The sequence below is a fragment of the Sturnus vulgaris genome, chromosome 22, assembly GCF_052056855.1.
Source record: "Sturnus vulgaris isolate bStuVul1 chromosome 22, bStuVul1.hap1, whole genome shotgun sequence".
Lineage (NCBI taxonomy): Eukaryota > Metazoa > Chordata > Aves > Passeriformes > Sturnidae > Sturnus > Sturnus vulgaris.
The window spans coordinates 8,762,475-8,781,821 of record NC_142264.1 but is presented as its reverse complement, the minus strand read 5'-3'; the positions used below and the strand labels follow the sequence as shown (position 1 = coordinate 8,781,821).

General features: G+C 52.4%; 2 protein-coding genes across 16 annotated transcripts in view; both read left to right on the top strand.

The window, feature by feature from the left end:
* Window positions 1-10,345, top strand: part of CACNA1B (calcium voltage-gated channel subunit alpha1 B) — a 294,097-nt gene extending 283,752 nt beyond the window's left edge. For 8 of the 11 annotated variants that reach the window (XM_088177577.1, XM_088177583.1, XM_088177581.1 and 5 more), the window contains 4 exons: window positions 3,362-3,569; window positions 4,463-4,674; window positions 6,338-6,887; window positions 7,090-10,345. In XM_088177577.1, coding sequence (XP_088033703.1) covers window positions 3,362-3,569; window positions 4,463-4,674; window positions 6,338-6,865 — 948 coding nt within the window. In that variant the 3' untranslated portion in view covers window positions 6,866-6,887; window positions 7,090-10,345. The other 3 variants (XM_088177578.1, XM_088177586.1, XM_088177587.1) reach the window with 3 other exon arrangements.
* Window positions 10,346-15,120: 4,775 nt separating this feature from the next.
* Window positions 15,121-19,347, top strand: part of LOC106855943 (uncharacterized) — a 77,270-nt gene continuing 73,043 nt past the window's right edge. For all 5 annotated transcript variants that reach the window (XM_088177445.1, XM_088177446.1, XM_088177447.1 and 2 more), the window contains exon 1: window positions 15,121-15,235. In XM_088177445.1, the coding sequence (XP_088033571.1) occupies window positions 15,127-15,235 (109 nt within the window). In that variant the 5' untranslated portion in view covers window positions 15,121-15,126. The remainder of the gene's footprint in view (window positions 15,236-19,347) is intronic.

The window sequence follows — 19,347 nt, the reverse complement described above, 5'->3', positions numbered from 1 at the left end:
AAGCTGTTCTGGGACACTGAGTGTGTCCCTCTATTTTCCTGTACTGTGACCTTGGCCAGTAATTTGGTGTTGAGGATTTCCCTTGTTGATTTAACTTACTTTTTAAAGAAATCTCCTCACTGGAGTTGACTTTCACAGCAACTTGTGGGCACTGCTTAGTGTGTAGGATGTCACAGATCATTTCTGGCCATTCCACATGTTCACTGCTGTTTGTCCCCAGTGCTGCCCAGCCACCATCCTGCCTCCTGTGTCACATCTCACCACTCGTGTCCTGCCCCATTCCCAGGGCCTGATTCACACAGCCAGGAGGGAGCAGCCTGGCCTTGGGCTCTGTTTCTGTGGCTCTCTGTGGGGAGCAGGATGTGAAGGATCTGCTGCACCCTGAAGTGAAACGCTGTGTTGTGCACACACAGCAGCAGCTCCAACAGATGGAATTGTTGTGCCAACGGGCTGGAGCTGCCCCCGCCTGCCAGAGGATTTCCCACCTGGCTCCAGAAGCTGCAGCTTTGTGGGATTCTCAGAATTATCAGGAGCACTCCTCACTGTGCTAAATAAAAGCTACAGCCCACAAAGCAAAGCCTTTCCCCTTCCCAGAAATTGTCCTGTATCCTGGACCACAGGTAGCCTCTTTCCTTCCCCAGCAGTGCAGCTGGCAGAGCCTTCCCTTGGGCAGCTCCTCTCCATGGCAGTCAGGGTTTGCAGGAATGTCCCTGACAGAAGCATGGCTTGTGGCCCCAGGGTGTCACTGCCCCTCGTGCCAGCCCTGGCTGTGAATCAGGCCCAGAATCTCAGCTCTAACCTCATTTAGTAATACAGTGTTCAGTGGTTGTAGCTTGGGTGAATAACTGATGTCCTTTCTGTGTGTGTCTCCCCCCCCCCACGCCCCCCACCCTCCCTCTCATGTGCTGCTCTGCCCCTCCCCAAACTTTGAGTTCTTTCTAACTCCTCTTTGCCACGCTTTCTGTTCCTGGACATCTCCCTTTCTGTTTGCCTCTCTCTTTTTATGTTCCACTTATTTCAAAAAACCCTTCCTCCTGTGTTTCCACCCTCCCTCTTTGCTGTCCTGCCCCCATCACCTCCCTCCCTGGTCGTCATCATGTCTGCTGCACATCTGATGTCTGACACTGGCTGTACTGTGGGGCTGCTTCCAATAATGTCCCTCACCTTGTCCGAATTGTTTGCAGAGGAGCAAAGCACGGTCACCTGGGAGTTACCTGGCAGTATGTAGTTTGCACTAAATCGTATCCTATTAAATTCATCTTAACAATTAACGAACCTTCCTTTAACCCTTGACTTTTCTCCCCTCTCATCTGGAGTCCTGCCGGCACAGCCTCTCTCTGTTCCCCCCTTTTCCCTCGATCCATGGTTGCACGCTGTTCTGCTGCTCTGGTAGCAGGGGGTGGGTGGGTGGTTTGCTTTTTTTTATTTGTTTATTTTCATGCCTCGTTGCTCAGGAATTTAAGCAGGAAAACAGTCGGGTTGGTAATGAAGAAGCAATTAGGAGCTCTCTGCAGGGAGCCTGTGCCTCCCACAACAGGAGCCTGGCCAGGATTTATGGAAAAGGGATGGATTGCTTTGCCACTGATTCGTGTTACTGGGACTTCTGTCCCTGGAATAAGTGTGGAAGCAGGACCAAAAACAAATGTTCATTTCTTGACAATTTCTTGGTTTTGTGTGGTTGGTTTTTTTTTTTGTTTGTTTGAGGTTTTTGTTTGTTTGTTTTTTGGGGATTTTTCTGTTGCTTTCTTCCTGGCAGCCCTGCTATGGATTTTGAAAATCTGGATGTGTTTTTAGTGAGAAATACTTTCACTTCCCATATTTTTCCCCATCAGACTGTCCAGTTTACAGCGTCCTGCCTTCCCCCAGCTGCAGGCTCAGCACTAGGCAATGACAGATACAAAGCTCCTGAGTATAATTTCTTGCCCATACAAATGAGGTGACACCAAAACAGCACAATGTGGTCCTGCTGATGGAATTCATTCTTCCAGGGCCACACCACAGGCTGTGCTGGGCTCCCTCATCCCAGCCTTGTGCCTCTGATAAACCTTCCAGCACCAGGATCCCAGCTACCCTTCAGTGGGAAGCACCAAAATGTGGATAACTGCCCAGATCGTGCCTTTACACCCAGGATAATCTGCCCTCGAGGGGAGGGAGAGTGGTTCTTCCACTCAAAATTATGAGCAGAGCTGTGAAACAATTGGCTTTGCTTTGGGTAAATATCACAGGGAAGCAGAGATCTGGATTTCAGGATAAGCAAACAAAAGAGAACAGACAGGAAAAATAATACAGAGCTCTTAGGAAAGGTTACAGTGAGCAGAGTAAATGTTCCCTGAGAGCTGTTGTTGGAGGCACTTTATTGGATTGGGAATTCACACAAGTGAGGCTGAGGGGCTGGAGAACATCCTGAATTTCCCTGTCGAGCTGGAGCACCGGCTCGGATGCAGTGACAGACCCAGGGAAGCATCCAGAGGAGCCAAGCAGAGGCCAGCACAGATGTGGGAATTGTCCCTGTTTTCTGAGCTTTCTCCCTGGGCAGAGGCTGTGAGAGGAGCTGTCCTGCAGGACACTTGGCTGGGGCTCTGCAGAACCTTTGTAAGGTTTTGTACCTAAAGGGAAAGGAGCAGGTTCTGGAGCTGTCAGAGCAGGGTCTGGAGCTGCCACTGGCACAGGGAGGGGGTCCAGCAAATGCTGTTACAGCTCTCAGTGCCCAGATGTTTGGACACAAATGTTTTAAAATAAAACAGCAATAGCAAACGCAGGTATTGCTTTCTGGAGTTGTCCTGGTGGGTCTGCAGGATGTACACACTATCCTTGCCCCAGGCAAAGGCTTCAGGGAGCGAGGCTGGGACAAGAGAGGTTTAAATGTTTGATGGGAGTTGTGTTCACTGCAGGGAGATAGAAGGCATTTCCTGGTGGCTTGGCCTGTACCTCGCCCTGATTCCTGATTTTTCTCCCCCTCCATGTGGTGCTCAGCAATGCTACCTGCTTTCCTCTTTGGAGCTGCTTTGGGATGCAGGCCCTGGAGCAGCTGTGGGTGCCCCTGGTGCTGGAGAATTCCCCTTGTGAGGTGCTTGGCTGCTGCTGTGCCCCGTGTCCCTGCTGAGCTCCCCGCTGCCTGTGCTGTGCAGTGCTGCCTGTGCCTCTGCTCCTATGGTCCCCATGGATTGCCACTCGGAGATCCCCATTCACTCCCCAGATTTCACACTCAACCCACATCCCACAGACCCTCCTGCCCATTCTGGTTGTCTCCAGTTAACCATTTGCGTCCTTGCCCTCCTTGCCCCTTTCTCTCGCTGGGAGCCAGGCTGCGGGGCAGGGCCCTTCCCTCACCCCGCCGCGTGTCCCTCCCTGTTCCCTGCAGCCCATCCCGGACACGAGCCCCATGAAGCGCTCGGTCTCCACGCTGGCCCCGCAGCGCCCCCACGCCATGCACCTGTACGAGTATTCCTTGGAGCGGATGCCTCCGGAGCAAGGCCACCACCACCACCACCACCGCTGCCACCGGCGCAAGGAGAAGAAGCAGAAGTCCTTGGATAGGGCCGCCCATCACTTGCCTGATGGACAAGCTGGTGAGTGCTTTGAAAGGAGGGTTTGTCCCTGGAGGAGATGCACAGCCCCTGTGTGTAGCCGTGGGAAGGGGTTTTAACCCTTTAAGTGAGGCAGAAATAAGATGCACAGCTACGTGGTTTTTTTTCATGATAGGAAGAAAGAGCCAAGTTTATTCAGAAACACACTTGGTTTTATAGCATGACTGCAACTCCAAGAGTAGAGAAAAGGTGATTGGTTCAGAGAGAAGACACCCCATTGCCAGGGCCTGGGCACACACCACAACAGGGGTTCTATCTTTGTTATTAATTCCTTTTTATTTTGACCAAATTCTCACCCTGGGAGAAATTCTCCCTAGCCTTGAGCTGGACCAGCTTATTGGCTGGGAATAGAGCTGAAAAGCTCCAGCTTGGAATATTTTTCAGGCTGTAATTTTCTTACTTTCTCAATATGTGTCCCACACCTGTCCCCCTCCTTTCAGGTGGGATTTGGGGTCCTGCCTGTATGGAACCTCCCTGTTGCTGTTGAGGCGGGTGTGACACACAAATAGACACACAGCATTGCAGAAGGCCAACATCCCCTTTGTTACAACAGCACCCTGTCTTTTATACACTCTACAAAGTTTACACTTTGTTCATTGGTTACAATAAATCAACAGAACGCAGATTGGTGTAAAAACCATCTGCACCTCTGTTTTTCCCAAGACCTTTCTAAAAATGCTTTTCCCAGCTGCAGGTTTGCTTTCCCACCTATCTCCTTTTTCTCTTCTCAGTCTCCAGGCCAATGGCCTTGGTAGGATTCCTTTCAGAAATAACCCTCATTCATTAACCCTCTCTGGCCCACACACCAGCTGTGAGTCCTACCACACCTCCCCACCCCACACACTGGTGACCCCTACCCAACGTTCTCCTTCCAGTAGCCCAGTCTGGAGAGTCTTCTTCCAAGGACAAGAAGCAGGAGCGTGGCCGCTCCCAGGAGAGGAAGCAGCACTCCTCCTCCTCCTCCGAAAAGCAGCGCTTCTACTCGTGCGACCGCTACGGCAGCCGGGACCGTGCCCAGCCCAAATCTGCGGAGCAGAGCAGGCCCACGTCCCCCAACGGGGGCCCAGAGCACGGCCCACACAGACAGGTGAGGAGAGCCAGGGTGGGGAAACAGCCCTGAGCTCTGACAGCGACTTCTTGCAGCTTTTCCGTGTTTTGCTTAAATTAGAGGAGGTGGGAAGGGGAAGGAAGGTCAGGCAGATGAAGCCATTGAGGTCCTGCTTGAGGCCTCACATCAAGGTTGGAAAAATCCTCCAAGTCCAAGCTGTGCCCAATCCCACCTTGTCCCCAGCCCAGAGCACTCAGTGCCACCTCCAGCCCTTCCTTGGATACCTCCAGGGATGGGCACTCCAAACCTCCCTGGGCAGCCCCTGCCAATGCCTGACCACCCTTTCCATGGAGAAATTCCTGCTGATGTCCACCCTGAGCATCCCCAGCAAAACTGAGGCTGTTTCCTCCTGTCCTATTTCCTCTTACATGGGAGCAGAGCCTGACCTACACCTGGCTCCATGCTTCTGTCAGGGAGTTGTAGAAACCAAAAGGGTCCTCCCTGAGCCTCCTTCTCTCCAGGCTAAAATTTAGTTCTCCTTTCTTTGTTAATTGTGAGGTGTTCAGGCCCTTGGGAGAAGCTGGGAAGCTTCCCCTGGCTGCTGGAGGATTGCTGGGAGAGCCAGGAAGGGCAGGGCAGAACAAGCAGTGTGTGACAGCCTGACATGCCTGATGGGGTGATTGGAAAGAAAAAGTGCTTTTTAAATTTAAAGGTCTGGTCTCAAAATGTTAGGTTGGGAAAGGCTGAGGGATTGTTCAATGCATTCATGTGCTGCTTTGGGAGAATGTAAACAGAAATGGGAAGATGGGCCCTTTCCTCTCACTCATGGCACTTGTGTAAATTACTGCAGCTTAGTTCACTCTCACAAGGCATTATTAGTAACCCAGGAAGCTGCAGACCCGTCTACCACTCCAAAATCAAATGTGTAATATTAAAGAGGAGAATGTTAATGTATTTTTGTTAAAGGGACTTGTTAAAGCCTGTCCAAAAAGCTTTTGGTTGTTATTTTTTCAGAAATTGGCTATTTAATCCAAAGGTATTTCATTCCCAACCTGCTAAAAACAGTCACCCAGATCCTCCTTCCATGCAGAGTCCATAATAATAATAACAACCCCTAATCCAGTTTTGGCAATAGAAATAGATTCATGGAATCCTAAAATGGTTTGATTTGGAGGGGACCTTAAAGCTCATCTTTTTCCAACCTCCCACAAACCCAGCACGCACAACTGTGGGGTGAAGTTCTGTACAGACCCACCCCGAAGCTAAACCGTAAAAAAAACCAACAACAATTTGTAAAAACCCCCAACACTCGGGTTTTTGATCTGCTCCCAGGCCAGGTAAGGCGCATGTCGAGCCCTGTATGCTGTGGGTGCCTCTCCTGGGCAGTGTCCCCTCTGTTGGAGCCGTGTCCCAGTTTGCGTCCTACCGATGCTCTGCCCCTCTCTGTTCCTACTGCTCCCAGACTTGAACTCTCCAGCTCTTCACATCTCGTGTTAAATGATCTCTCGAGAGCCTCCCCCCCCCCGACTGTGCTTGTCTAAACTCTCTCTTTTTTTTTTTTTTTTTTTGCTTTTCTTTCCTCTTGTGACTCGTCTCCGCCTTCTGTTGCTTCTCCTTCTGTTTGATACCTGCCTGCCTTTGTGTTTGTCCGGCGTTTCCCTTTTTTTATTTTTTGATTTGCTCTGTTCCAATTTTGATGTAGGGCAGTGGTTCAGTTAATGGGAGCCCCTTGCTGTCGACATCTGGTGCTAGTACCCCCTGCCGGGGTCGGAGGCAGCTCCCACAGACTCCACTGACCCCACGCCCCAGCATCACTTACAAGACCGCTAACTCCTCGCCCGTGCACTTCACCACTTTCCAAACCCCCACGTTCTCCCCGGGCCGCCTGAGCCGCGGGCTGTCCGAGCACAACGCGCTGCTGCGGGGGGATCAGCAGCCGCCCCCGCCCGCCGTGGCCCGCATCGGCTCCGACCCCTACCTGGGCCACCGTGACACCGCCACCGCTAGCCCGCAGCGCGCCGCGCCCGAGGACACGCTCACCTTCGAGGAGGCCGTGGCCACCAACTCGGGCCGCTCCTCAAGGACTTCCTACGTCTCCTCCCTGACCTCGCAGTCGCACCAAACCCGCCGGGTGCCCAACGGGTACCACTACACGCTGGGGCTCAGCGCAGGCTCCGGCGCCAGAGGACGCAGTTACTACCACGAGGCCGATGAGGATGACTGGTGCTAGCGGCTCGGCGGAACCCTGCGAGGTGTGCGTGCTTAATAAGGATGAGTTTTATCATCTGGAGGGCTGGGAGCTCCCACGGGGGCCCGAGGCCGGAGGCGGCCGGCGGGGCAGCCCCGAGAACTGCTCAGCGCCCGGGGCCGGAGATGCCCCTGCAGCCTCTCTCTCCTCTGTTGTTCTTTAGTTTGTTTTTTTTCTTTTTGATTTGTTTTTTGTTTTTGCACTAGACAGATGGAGGAAGAAGGCTCCCTCCTTCTGGGGAAGGCAGCGGGAGGAGCACATCCCTCTCTGCCCCCTCCCCACTGCCTTGTCTAGTCCCGAGACACGCACCAGGCGCCAACCCGGCCAGGGACGCCAGGAGCCGGGAGAAGAGCGATCCTCACCTTCCACGGTGGAAAAGCAGAACTGTGGGTCCTTCTCGAGATGGGCGCAGTTTTGTTGGGCTATTTCTTAATTGATTTCCCATCATAATTCCCTCCCTGCCAGGGCGGGAGCCGGGGGTCGCAAAGGGACTCGCGCGAACAACGCTCGCCCCCCGCGTTCTGTCTCGTTGAGCGCTGAGAAGGAAGTGATGCACCCAAGAAACTGGGAGAGGAGAAAAACACAGCCCAGAACAAAGGACAGTCCTTTGGGACTTGATGTTCAGCCACTGCAATCCTTTAGGGCAGAGCTGGTGCCACCCCCCCGAGCTGACCCTGCTGTGACACCGCTGCCCTTGGGGGTCTCTAATGTCACTCACCACATCGGGTCCTTCACACTGACACACGGTAAAGCCACAAGAGAGCTCCTTTGTAAGGACTGTTTCCTTGCTGCTGAGACTTCTCAATCCATCCCTCTCTCCTGTTGACTGCAACACGCCCTCACTGTTTTGTCTTGTTTACAATATAAGCTTGATTTAGCAAAAAACAACCTAAAAAAAAAAAGTCCACAAAAAAAACAAAAACAACAACCCAAACAAAAAGAGGAAAAAAAAGTGTAGGGGTGAGAAGAAGAAATGTTATTGGTTTTATATCAAGCTATTAGATAGAACTTTAACTTTTCATTGTGTGCATTTTTGTAAATTGTACAGTAAAAAAAAAACCAAAAAAAAAAAAAACAGAAAAAAATTTCCTCTTTCTGTAGAGAATTAGTCCAGTTGTCATTCCAGGTCCCACCGTTTCTACCGAATGCTCCAGTTGTTCACTACTAAGTGCCTAACCTTTGAAATCTTTCACAGTGACGATGCAACCTCTTGCTTCGAGGCATCAGAGCTTGGGCGAGCGTGGGGAGGGCAGAGGGGGCTGGGGCCAGAGGGGCCCTGGGGTCACCACGGCCCAGACACTGCACCCCAGGCTGGGAGCTTCCAGTGGGGAAGGCAAACGTGCTTTGGGCTTGGTTTGGGTTTTGTTGGCCTTTCTTTTTTATTTTTAATTTTTTTTTTTTTTTTAGAATATATAAATATATATATAGATATACTTTTATGGGTGGGAGGGGAGTGATTGCAGCAAACAAAGCCGGCCTTGTCTCATTGCCCAGTGGAGGAAATGCAGGTGGGAAAGGGCAGCTCCTGCAGGGGAAGCAGCATCTCCCACAAGCCAGCTGAGAGAGCTCTGGCCGTGCATCACTGGTGTGGAGGGCAGTTGGAGTGAATTGTTTTTATTGCCTGATAAGAGAAGGTTTAAAAAAAAAAAAAGATGATAATAATAATAATAATAATCCAAACCTCTAACTCTGATTCTCAGGGATGAGATTTCTGCGTTCTTGCAACGACTCTTGTGTTGGCTGGTTTCTTTCTTTTGTGCCCGTGTGGATTCCTGCACTGTGAGCCTGGGAAAGGGGCAAACGCACTGTGCTGGTGGGGAGGGAGGCTGGGGCCAAAGCTGGGCCAGGACCTCGTGCCCGGGGCTCTGCTGAGCCCTTGTAGGGCTGCTTTGGGACACAGGGCAGCCAGAGGACTGGAGAGGTTAAAAGGTGAAAGGAGGAAGGCTGGGAGGTGCTGGGCACGTCCCTAAAAACACCGCTAGGAAAGAGGACAGGGTCGGAGAGGTGAATTTTTTCAGAGGATCTGCCAAGCCCCAGAGCTGTGGAACTTCTCCAGGCGTGTGGGATGGGTGGAAATCCCTCTGGCCCCGGCGATCTGCTCTGTCCCTGGGGGGCTCGGAGGGGATCAGATGCCACCAAAACGCTCAGGAGGTCTCTCGTGCTCTCAGCAAAGTCTGGCAGCCTCAGGCAGGAGCACTCTGCTCTAGGGTGGTTCTTCACATCTCCTGTAGCTCTTCCCGTGAGGAAACTCAACCCGCTTTTGTTCCCTCCGGTGTTTTGTTTTAATTTCGTTCTGTTCAGTAGCAATCTCTGGCCGATCTCATCCCTGGATTCTGCTAAAGGATAACTGCTGTCTGTATCTCTGTCTCTGTACTCTGTGCACTCGGAATAAAGGCAGTGTGGTAGCCAGAGGTCACGGCTGGCATTCCTGGCATTCCCAAACGGAGGGCTATGCAACCGATGACACGTCCGGACACACCCCCACCCCACCTCCACGCAAAGACCTTCATCCATCTGTAGCTTTAGCTGCTGGATTTTCCTGTTTCAGGCTTCAGCACGATTGTGACCAAATGTTTTATACATTTTCCTGAAATGAAGGCACAAACACTTTATTTGAAATTTTCCAAGGGAACGTTCCTCTTTTACTCCAGGAAGTCGAGGGGAAGGGACAACACCATCTCTCTGCCCGTGCATGCAAACACTGTACCCACACTGGAAAGCAACAGAGATGCCTTTCTGTACGGAATAATCCTGTCTTTTCTCCCATTTTCCATCCCCAACCCCCCCAGCCCTGCACTAACACAGCCTTGGGTCACCTCAGTTACTAGACAGAAGACTCTCAAGTTGTCCAAATCCTTCACCCACCTCGTAGGGGTCGATGACAGTGACAGACAAGCCTGACCACAATTATCCATAACCCTTTCCTGACGTTTTTTTACAGCCTCTCTGCTGTCTCTCCATCTTTCCAAGAATCCTCATAGTGAGTTGCCAAACTTGAATTGCACCGATCAGTTTTCTGCATCCAGAACCAGTCTCGTAGTGGCTGTACTTTGAATAAGTAATGTTTGCATGTAATATATATACATATATACATATCTATAAAAAGTATGTGCATGGAAAATGTTTATCTTCGTACTTTTTTGATACAATGTATTCATCAGTTGTTAATTTTTAATTATATTTGATATAAATTCGGGGGTTTGTTGCAAAACTTTATATTTAAAAAAACAGTGTGAAAAACGATCAAAGTTCCAACCATGCAACACAAGCGGAACTTTACCCCAAAAAAAAAATAAGGGGGAAAAAAAAATTGAGAAAAAAAAAAGGTTCTGTGATTGCCTAGTTTGCTGCCTGAGTAATATTTATCAGCCAAACTTTGAATTCTGCAGTTGTTTCTACAATTCCATTTTGTATGAAGCAAAGTCCTTGAATTAAAATAAAAACTTAGCAAAAAAAACCAAACCAAACAACGTGAGCAATTCCCAGACGGTGTGTGCGGTGTGCCTGCTGACAGGGAGACGCCAGGGCCGGCGTCCAGGAGTGACAGGAGTGACACCCGGGACAATCCGAATCCCAAACTGGGAGCTGGCAGGGAATTGGCCGTGTCTGTGGGGTTTTTTTTTTTGTCCATAGATGCTCAGTTTGAGTAAGGGAGCTGTTTGGAAATTTGTGGTGTGGATCCAGCACGGAGATGGCACTTCCTGGAGTCCTACAGGCAGCAGAACTGTGAAGTTGAGGGTTAAAGCCCCCAGCAGTGATTGATTCCTGCCAGCTTTTTAACGGAGGGATGTTCCTCCTGTGAAACACTGGCACAGGGAAGCTGTGGATGCCCCATCCCTGGGAACATTCAAGGTTGGATGTGGCTCTGAACAAGCTGAAAGTGCCTCTGCTCATCCCAGAAGGGTTGGACTGGAGGACCTTTAAAGGGTCTAACCCTAAATCCAACCCAGACTATTTTATGTGCTGGGTGTGTGTCTTCCTTTGGCTCTAGCCCTGAGCCCTGAGCCCACTCCCAGCAGGTTCCCTGAAATCAGCAGTGTGAGGGCTTGGATTGGTGTCAGAGTCTGTCAGATGTCCAGGTCCTGCTGTAGCACCTGGAGAAAACAGAATTAGTCTTAATCATACTTGTGGGATTAATTAGAAGTTGGTACTTCCAAGACTTGCACTGAGCAGAAAAACCCAAGGGCTGTTGGGACAGAAGGAAAGAACTTCTCATTTCTCTGGATAACAGGAGAATCCCCCTCATTCCTTTCCAGGGGCAGAAATCCACTGTGTTCCTCCTTCATCAGGGTCTTCTGGTGTCACACAACACCAAGGACTCCAAAAATTCTTGCATACTGTAGAGAACTTTTTAGAGCACAAGGTCTTGACTCTTCTTCTCTCGTTGCATCTTTTCTGTGATGAGGCCACACAAGGTCCCACCTGAGATTTGATGTGGAATAAAAGGAAAAGGTCCTTGACTCCCTGATCTCCAGGTCAGCCTGGATCTTGGGAAGGAGATGTTTTGCTCGAGGTCACACAGTTGATGGTTAGCAAGGTTTGGGGCAGGAGAACTTTCCTTGGCTTGCAGTGTGCTCTGTGTGGGGTTTGGGGTTCTTGGCTGGATGACACTGAAGAGCAAGTATTTTATTAAGTTTTTGAAATATCCCAAATGAATCTGAAATGGAGATTTCTGAGCAGGGTACAAGGGAAGGTTTGAAGTGGAGGATTTGGGAATCGGTGTGGATCAGTGTCCACCCCGACTGCTGAGTGGACCCTGCAGGATTTGCTTCACCACAACCACCTGGGGAGCTGGAATCTGCCTGGGGAGAGCTGAGCAACCTCTCCCCTTCACACCTGCATCACAGAGACCTCCAAACCCACTTTATACCCCACAGGGGTTTTAAAATCCTAAAAGCCTTTTGGTGACTCTCTGTCCTTTTACAATTATTTTTTCCCCTTTCTTTCTCCTTATTCCAGTTGTGTTCTTTGGGTCCAAGGCAGCAAGAATCCATCAGCTTCTCCAGTGCTGAGGGAGCTGGAACAGGCAGGATCCCTGATCCCACACTCAAAGCTTCTCCCACATCCGAGATCCAGCTGGAGTTGGAACCTCTGGGTTTGAGTTCAGCTGAATCCCAAAAATGGTTTTATTTTTGTTCCTCATCCCGTTCCTGGTGGAAGGTTTTGCTGTCAGGGTGTTTGCACAGGGTCTCTTCCCCCAGGGGCACATCTTTCTAGCACAGACCACACGATTTCCATTCCCTTTACTCCTTGTGGATAAAACCTGGATCAGCTTTTCCTAGGCCAGCACGCACCCCACACCCAGTTGTGCCATTAGGGGGTAGCATTTTCAGGCTTTTTGTTCTTTCTAGGGAAACAGCAAAAAAGAAAAAAAAAAAAGTTGATTCAAAAGGCTTGAGAGTCATTCCCTGGAATATTTGTTTTAGGATGCAGAAAACTCAGGGTGAGACGCTGAGCACACCTGAGTTCAAGGTGCTCAGGTAATTTGGCTTTTTTTATTCCCTGGAGCATGAAAAGCTGGGATCATCCTCTGATTCCTCATTCCAGCCACATTTCAGACAGCACTCACAGACTCCTACATCCCCTCCAAGGTGACAGATTACTCATCCCAGTGTATTCATCTCTCTTTATAAGCCTAAGCACATCTCCTGATATTTTCCAGGCTGTGAAAACACTGTTTTCAGAAAGTGCCTGATCGTGATAACAAACCTCAACTCCGTGCTGTCACTCAGCACATTCCAAAATATTTTGCAGAAGAGGCGAATTTTGCATTTTTATGGGATTTTTCAAAAAGTCACTTGAGACCCTTGAAAGGGACTAAATTTCCCAGGGTCACCCAGCAAGTGAGGACAAGGTTAAGGTTGCTCTGCTTCTTCTTTCATGTTTGGTCACTGGTGTGTGCAGGATTTTTTTTACATCCACAGGCTTTTAGTAGGATCCCAGCGAGGAGGGGTCACTGGGAATTTGGCATCTCCTAGGAGGGAATTCACTCGGGGAGAATTTAAAGGGAAGAGCAGTAGGAGAAATGCTGGAAGGCTGGGGACTGAGGGATGGCAGTGACTGATGCACTGGGGGCTCTGATAAGGCTGTGCAGATATTTGGGGTGAAGTCTTGGGGTGGGTGAGTCAGCAAGAGAACGGAGATCTGAGAAAACCAACCCTGAGAGAAGGGATGGAAATCCAGAAACCCAAGGAAGAAAGCAGGAACAAGCTGGTGGAGCTGTTAATTCGAAGCAAACAGTATCAATAACCAGAGTTTATTCATTTTAGCCTCACCTCCACTTTCTGTCATTGCTCTGAAACACAATATCCCAGCCCTGGCTTTGTCTGTGTCTGGTTTTATTATTTCTCGGGTTCTGGCAGCCTTTTTTTCTGTACAAACAGAGGAGGAGGAGGAGGAGGAGGAGGAGAAGGAGGAGGAGGAGGAGGAATAGTTCTTGTCCAGCTACTCCTGCACCAAAGGCTGGCAAACCCGAATTGTCTCCCCGAGGGCTGAGGTGGGGCGTGGATGTGGTTGTGTCACTGGATACAGCAAATGAGAGGGTGGTTAAAAAAAGGATGCTGAGCTGAGAGACAGGACTGTGGCACGGTAATCCTGGGAATTTGACAAGGGGATTTTCCTCCTCGTGGACTGGAGGGTGTTTGAAGGACCTGGTTCTGCAGGTGATTCACCTAAAAAAGATGTGGCTCTGCAGGTGATCCGCCTAAACCAGACCTGGTGGGTGTGCAAGGAGCAGAGGGCAGAGTCCCGCGGGTCCCCCAGCAGGGATGGGCTGCAGGACTTGCCAAGGGATGGGACATGTGCTACTGGGACAGACGGTCACATCCAAGGGAATCAATCAGCGCGATCCCGGAAGGAAAGGCAAACCCGTGTCACATGTTCTTGACAAATAAAATCCTCTACATGGCAAAGCAAAGGCTCCTGGAGTGTCTCTGACCTTCATTTCCTTGGCAAGCCGAGCCAGGGTGGCAGGGAAGCGCCTGGGGAGGGGCAGAGAGAGGGGGGCACAGCACGTTTTGCACCGAGCTTGGCTCGTGTCTCGATCAGGATTGCAGGGGAGGGTTCCAGAATCTCTTTTCCCAATGCCGTGGTGTGACATTCACCAGCGAAATGACAGCTGGGTGTCACTCCTGAGCATCTCCTGCTCCCTGGCAGGGATGTCCAGCTGGAGTTTGGCTGCCTGTCAGTCCTGCCTCTGCCTGGAGTTTTGGTTGTCTCTTGCTGCAGGTTCCCAAGTCTTTTGTGTCTCTGCATGATTGCTGCAGGGAAAATATTATCATAGATTGGGAATGAGCCTGCATCCCCCATGGGGCTGAGCCAACCCCCCCCAGGGCATCTGTGAGCACCCAGGGTTTGTCACACACGGGGGCGCAGATGCGGGCTCTGTGCCACTGGTGACATTGGTGACACTGGTGACATTGGTGACACTGGTGACATTAGTGACACTGGTGACACTGGAGAGCTGAGCGGGCGGGGTCTGCTATGGGGCAGCAATCCTGTCTGGAACGGGGACTTGGGGTACTCACTTTTGGGGTGAGCCTGCACATCCCTCCCACTGGGATGGTGGCGTGGCTGAGGAGGAGCTGGCCTGGGTCAGATTTACCCCCTGTGATGTCAGTAAGGGGCTGGACTGGCCCGGACCCTGAGGAAACCCAGTCCGGCTCTCACTGGAGAGCCGCGCTGCCTCGCTCCCCCCAAAATGCCGGGGCAGGAGGCTGCTCTGGCCTCCCCCTGCAGGAGCAGGGCCGGGTACCCCAGGGGGAGCTGGGCACAGCTGGGGAGGGGGGGAAGCACCCCGAGGAACACTTGCAGTGAGATTTTGGGGGCGGGAGGGTGCGAGATGGTTCCTTTACCTATGGAGGGCAAACCAGCACAGGAGGGGGTGTCAGCAACCCCTGCGGAACCCGCTGGAGGCACAGCCGTGTGTGTGTGTGTGTGTGTGTGTGTGTCTGGGGTGTGTCTGTCTGTCCGTCTGTCACCCGCGGGGGGGAAGGAGGACCCCCACCCCCAAACTCCTCATCCCTGGGCGCGGCCGAATTTGGGGAGGGGGTGATGTGGGAGCTGAGCCCCGCTGTTCTCCCGTCCCCGCGCGCTGCGGGGCAGGGCGGGGGGCGGGGGCGGGGGCGGGGGCCGGGGCCGTGCCTGTCCCGGCGGCGGGGCCGGACCGGGATGCGGCGGGGCCGGGATGCGGCGGGGCCGGGATGCGGCGGGGCCGGGATGCGGCGGGGCCGGCTCCGGGCACGATGCGCGCCGGGGCGCTGGCTCTGCTCTACGCCCTGTCCCTGTCCCTGTCCCTGTCGCTGTGCCCGGCGGCGCTGGCGGCCCCCGAGCCGGGCTCCGGGCTGGACACAGGTAGGACCGGCGGCCGCGGGTGCCGGGGGATCCCTGGGGGCTCCGCGGAGCATCCCGGGCAGGGATGCGGGCGGTCCCCGGTGGGATGCGCTGCGAGCCCGGCGCCGCGGAGTGGCGAGCGGGGAAAGGGGAGAGGGGCTCGGCCGGGACCCCCGGGGCTCTGCGGGGATGCGGCGGCGGTTCCTGGCCATGGGGGTGAAGGGGATCCCCCAGGTGCCGCCGGCACGGAGCAACCCAAAATGTTACGGGGCAAAAAAGGCTTCGCGCACGGCGAGGGGCGTCCCCCGTGAGCTGCTGGGGCGGGCAGGACGGACCCGTGTGCGGTGTCCCTGTGTCACAGGGGGCCTGGAGCGGGGGGTGGGTCCCTCTCCCTGCGGGACTCAGCAGCCGGGTTTGCTGGGGTTGTGTGTGGCTTCTTGCATCTCTCACGTCATAGAATCATGGAATCCTAAATTGGTTTGGGTTGGAAGGGACCTAAAATCTCAACTTGATCCACCCCTGCCATGGCAGGGACCCCTCCCACTGTCCCAGGCTGCTCCAAGCCCCAATGTCCAACCTGGCCTTGGACACTGCCAGGGATCCAGGGGCAGCCACAGCTGCTCTGGGCACCCTGTGCCAGGGCCTGCCCACCCTCACCTTTGGCTGAGCATCACCCAGGTGTGAGGCTTTGCCCTTTGGTCACTGCTGCCCCGGCTGGGGAATGTCCCAAACTCAGGAAAGTTTTCAGGTTTTATTGTAGATCTGACTGGTGCATGGTGCAATTCTCCAAACATGGGGTTTTCCTGGGCTTTGGCCTAAACCAAGACACTTCTTTGGGGTTGAGGCTCTTGTTCCCCACCCGTCCCCACTGATGGAACAGTTCTCCTCCAGGCAAGGCTGGTGTGGTGGCACAGCTCCAGGAAACACCCTGGAGGAGCAGGATGGGGAGCGAGGGGCAGCTGGATCTGAGCTTGGCTGGACTTCCTGCCCTTGGAGCTGGGCTTGGCTTCAGGAGCTGAAGCATGACCCGTGGCACTGCTGTGCCTGGCTGGGTGCCCTGAGTGCTGATCCTGAGGCAGGTGGGGAATAACTGAAGTGTGGAGAGTGCCAGAGGAGAGCAGCTCATGGCTGGAGCCAGGACTTGGTGTTCAGATCTGGTGAGACCTTGTTGAGGTTCTGTGTCCCCTTTGCTCCAGCAGTGGCAGAGAAGAGGGCAGGGCATGTGGCAGCTGTGACACCTTAGGCTTGGAAGGAAATTGGGATCCATTTCTTAGGAAATAAGGATCCCTGTCTTCTTTCATCCCTCCAGCTCAGGACAGGGTGATTTGTTGCTCCTGGTTCTCTGGGGTGGGCAGGAAGCTGTTGGTGTTCCTGCTGTCCTGTCCCCTGTGACCACAGCTCCCACTTCAGCTCACCCATTCCTTTAGCAATGAATCGAATCCATCCCATGGACTCTGAACCAAGTGTCAGCTGGAGCACTGGCCTGGGAATGGTGGGGAGGTTGATTTTTAAGGGACCAGTTATTGAAATTACATCTATTTTGTGATTTCATAGAAACCTGGAAGGGTTTGTGTTGAAAGAACCATAAAGCCCATCCAGTGCCACCCCTGCCATGGCAGGGACCCCTCCCACTGTCCCAGGCTGCTCCAGCCCCAATGTCCAACCTGGCCTTGGGCACTGCCAGGGATCCAGGGGCAGCCACAGCTGCTCTGGGCACCCTGTGCCAGGGCCTGCCCACCCTGCCAGGGAACAATTCCTGCCCAATATCCCATCCAGCCCTGCCCTCTGGCAGTGGGAGCCATTCCCTGTGTCCTGTCCCTCCATCCCTTGTCCCCAGTCCCTCTCCAGCTCTCCTGGAGCCCCTTCAGGCCCTGCCAGGGGCTCTGAGCTCTCCCTGGATCCTTCTCCTCTCCAGGTGAGCACCCCCAGCTCTGCCAGCCTGGTCCAGAGCAGAGGGGCTCCAGCCCTGGGAGCAGCTCCGTGGCCTCCTCTGGTTCTTTTTTTTGCCAGGAGCTGCAACAATTCCTAAGAATTCCCCTTGCACTGCTGTGGGTCCAGGATGGGGGATGGCACTGGCAGGGAGTTTTGATTTGGGATGCTGTGGGGTGAGATGAGCCCCAGCTGCTCCTTCCTGTCCTTACAACCTGGGGGTCTCCAGGGCTTTGCTGAACCCCTCCCACCATTCCTGGGATGCTCTGGTTAAGGAGGAGAAAGTGGGAGCTCCTTGGTTCAGTGGGAGCTCCTTGGTTCAGTGGGAGCCCAGAGGTTCCCAAGCTCCTGGGAGCCACTTTTCCCTCACAAAATCAAATAAATTGTAATTGCAGCCCCACTCTGCAAAACATAAAACTCCCTCAAATCAACCCAGAAAATCCTGTCTGGGAATGAGATCCAAAAAAGGAAAGCGCACGAACAATTTGCCATTAATTAAAGCTGGAGTCATCCAATTAAAATCTGCTTAATTAAGAGATGCATCCGAAAATGCACAGCTTGGCTCCTGCAGATGGCATTTCTGCTTGAGGTTTTTTGGGAAGATAGGTTTTCAGGAAATTATCCTGCTGGAGGTCTGAGACTTGGAAATGTCGGATCCAGCATTGTGCAAAGTCCTCAATCCTGGGATCTTTTGGGAATGTGCACATGGACTTGGTAATTGAAACATTGAACTTGATGAAAAGATGGAAAATTATATATAAATTGTGTTGTATCAGTGCTGTCTATGTACAGTTGCTTGTGTTGTATATATATTTATATATATATTTATATTATAATCTGTTTGTGGCTTGGCCTGATACTGGTAATCCTAACTAGTTCCAAGTCAGGCTTTTTAAAAATCCAGAAATCCCAGATTTGTACTCTTTGTGTCATTTCCATTTCGCCCTCCATTCTATGGAGTGTCATGATGTCCTTAATTAGGCAATTATATGGAATTACCAATTTTTTTCCCCTTGACAAAACCCTAAATTGTGCATTTAAAGTGGAATAAGCACAGGGGTCACTGCCTGTGCCCCCAGCACAGAGAGCAGCTGGGAGCCTTCCCCTGAGGCTTCACTCCTGGGAGGGCAGGGCATGAAAAACCAAACCCTGAGAGCTCTCAGGAGTTCTGGGAACCCCAGACAGAGCCCACCAGGATATTTTTTACAATCTGGCTTTTATCTCTGAGCTCCTTTGTGGGCTCCTCTTCATGCTCCAGAGGGAGGAGGAAAAAGCTTGCCTGGGTTTGTGCTTCAGATCCATTTGAAGGGTTCCCTTATCTGAACTCTGGGTTTGCTGAGCATCATTTTCCAGCTGGTTTCTGCTGGATGGAGGAGCCTCTTCCCTAAAATCCTCCAGCACTTTTCTCTGGGAATAGGGAGGAGGTGAGTTCCTGCTTTCCCTCAAATACCTTCTCTTGATCCCTTGGGGTTGTGTAGTTGTACCCCCTTTGCACCGACCTGGGGACACCCAGGTGCCTCTGGCTTGGCTGCTTTGGGAATTCCAGCCTGGAAGTGGCTCCAGTTTCCTTGGACACACCTGGAGGTGAAAGTGCTGACCCAGGGGTTGGCCCTGAATTCGGGCTGTGGCACATGGGGGACGTTGTCCTGCTGTCCCACCTGGCCCTTCCTCCTCCCCGAGGTGACAGAAGACACGGAGGGATGGGACATTGGGATGCAGGGACACGGAGGGATGGGACATTGGGATGCAGGGACATGGAGGGATGGGACATTGGGATGCAGGAGGGTGCCCATCCATCCTGGGCTGCCACATCCAGCTGCTGGGATGCTGCTTTTTGCTCTGCTCTTTACATTTGCCCAGCTGTAGCTGTTTGGATTGAAAAGTCTCTCTCTGTTTTAAGTCTGTCTCATGCTGGATAATTTGAAAACTTCCAGCCCAAGCTTCCCAGCTGTTCCCAGGATCCCTGTCTACAGAATATGTTGGTATTCCTGGAAGCTGGAGTGCAGAGCTGGTGTTTGGCTGCATCCCCATGAGATCCCTCCAGATTAGACCAAGTTAAAAACCTGAAAATTTTCCACAAGCCTCATTTCCTAAAGCCTCCTTCCCTGTGGATCCAGGCTCTGAGCTGGCTCTGGCACTCACAGCCCGTGTCCCCTGTGCCACCACAGAGCACAGAAAGATGCCAGAGCTGCTTTCACCTCTAT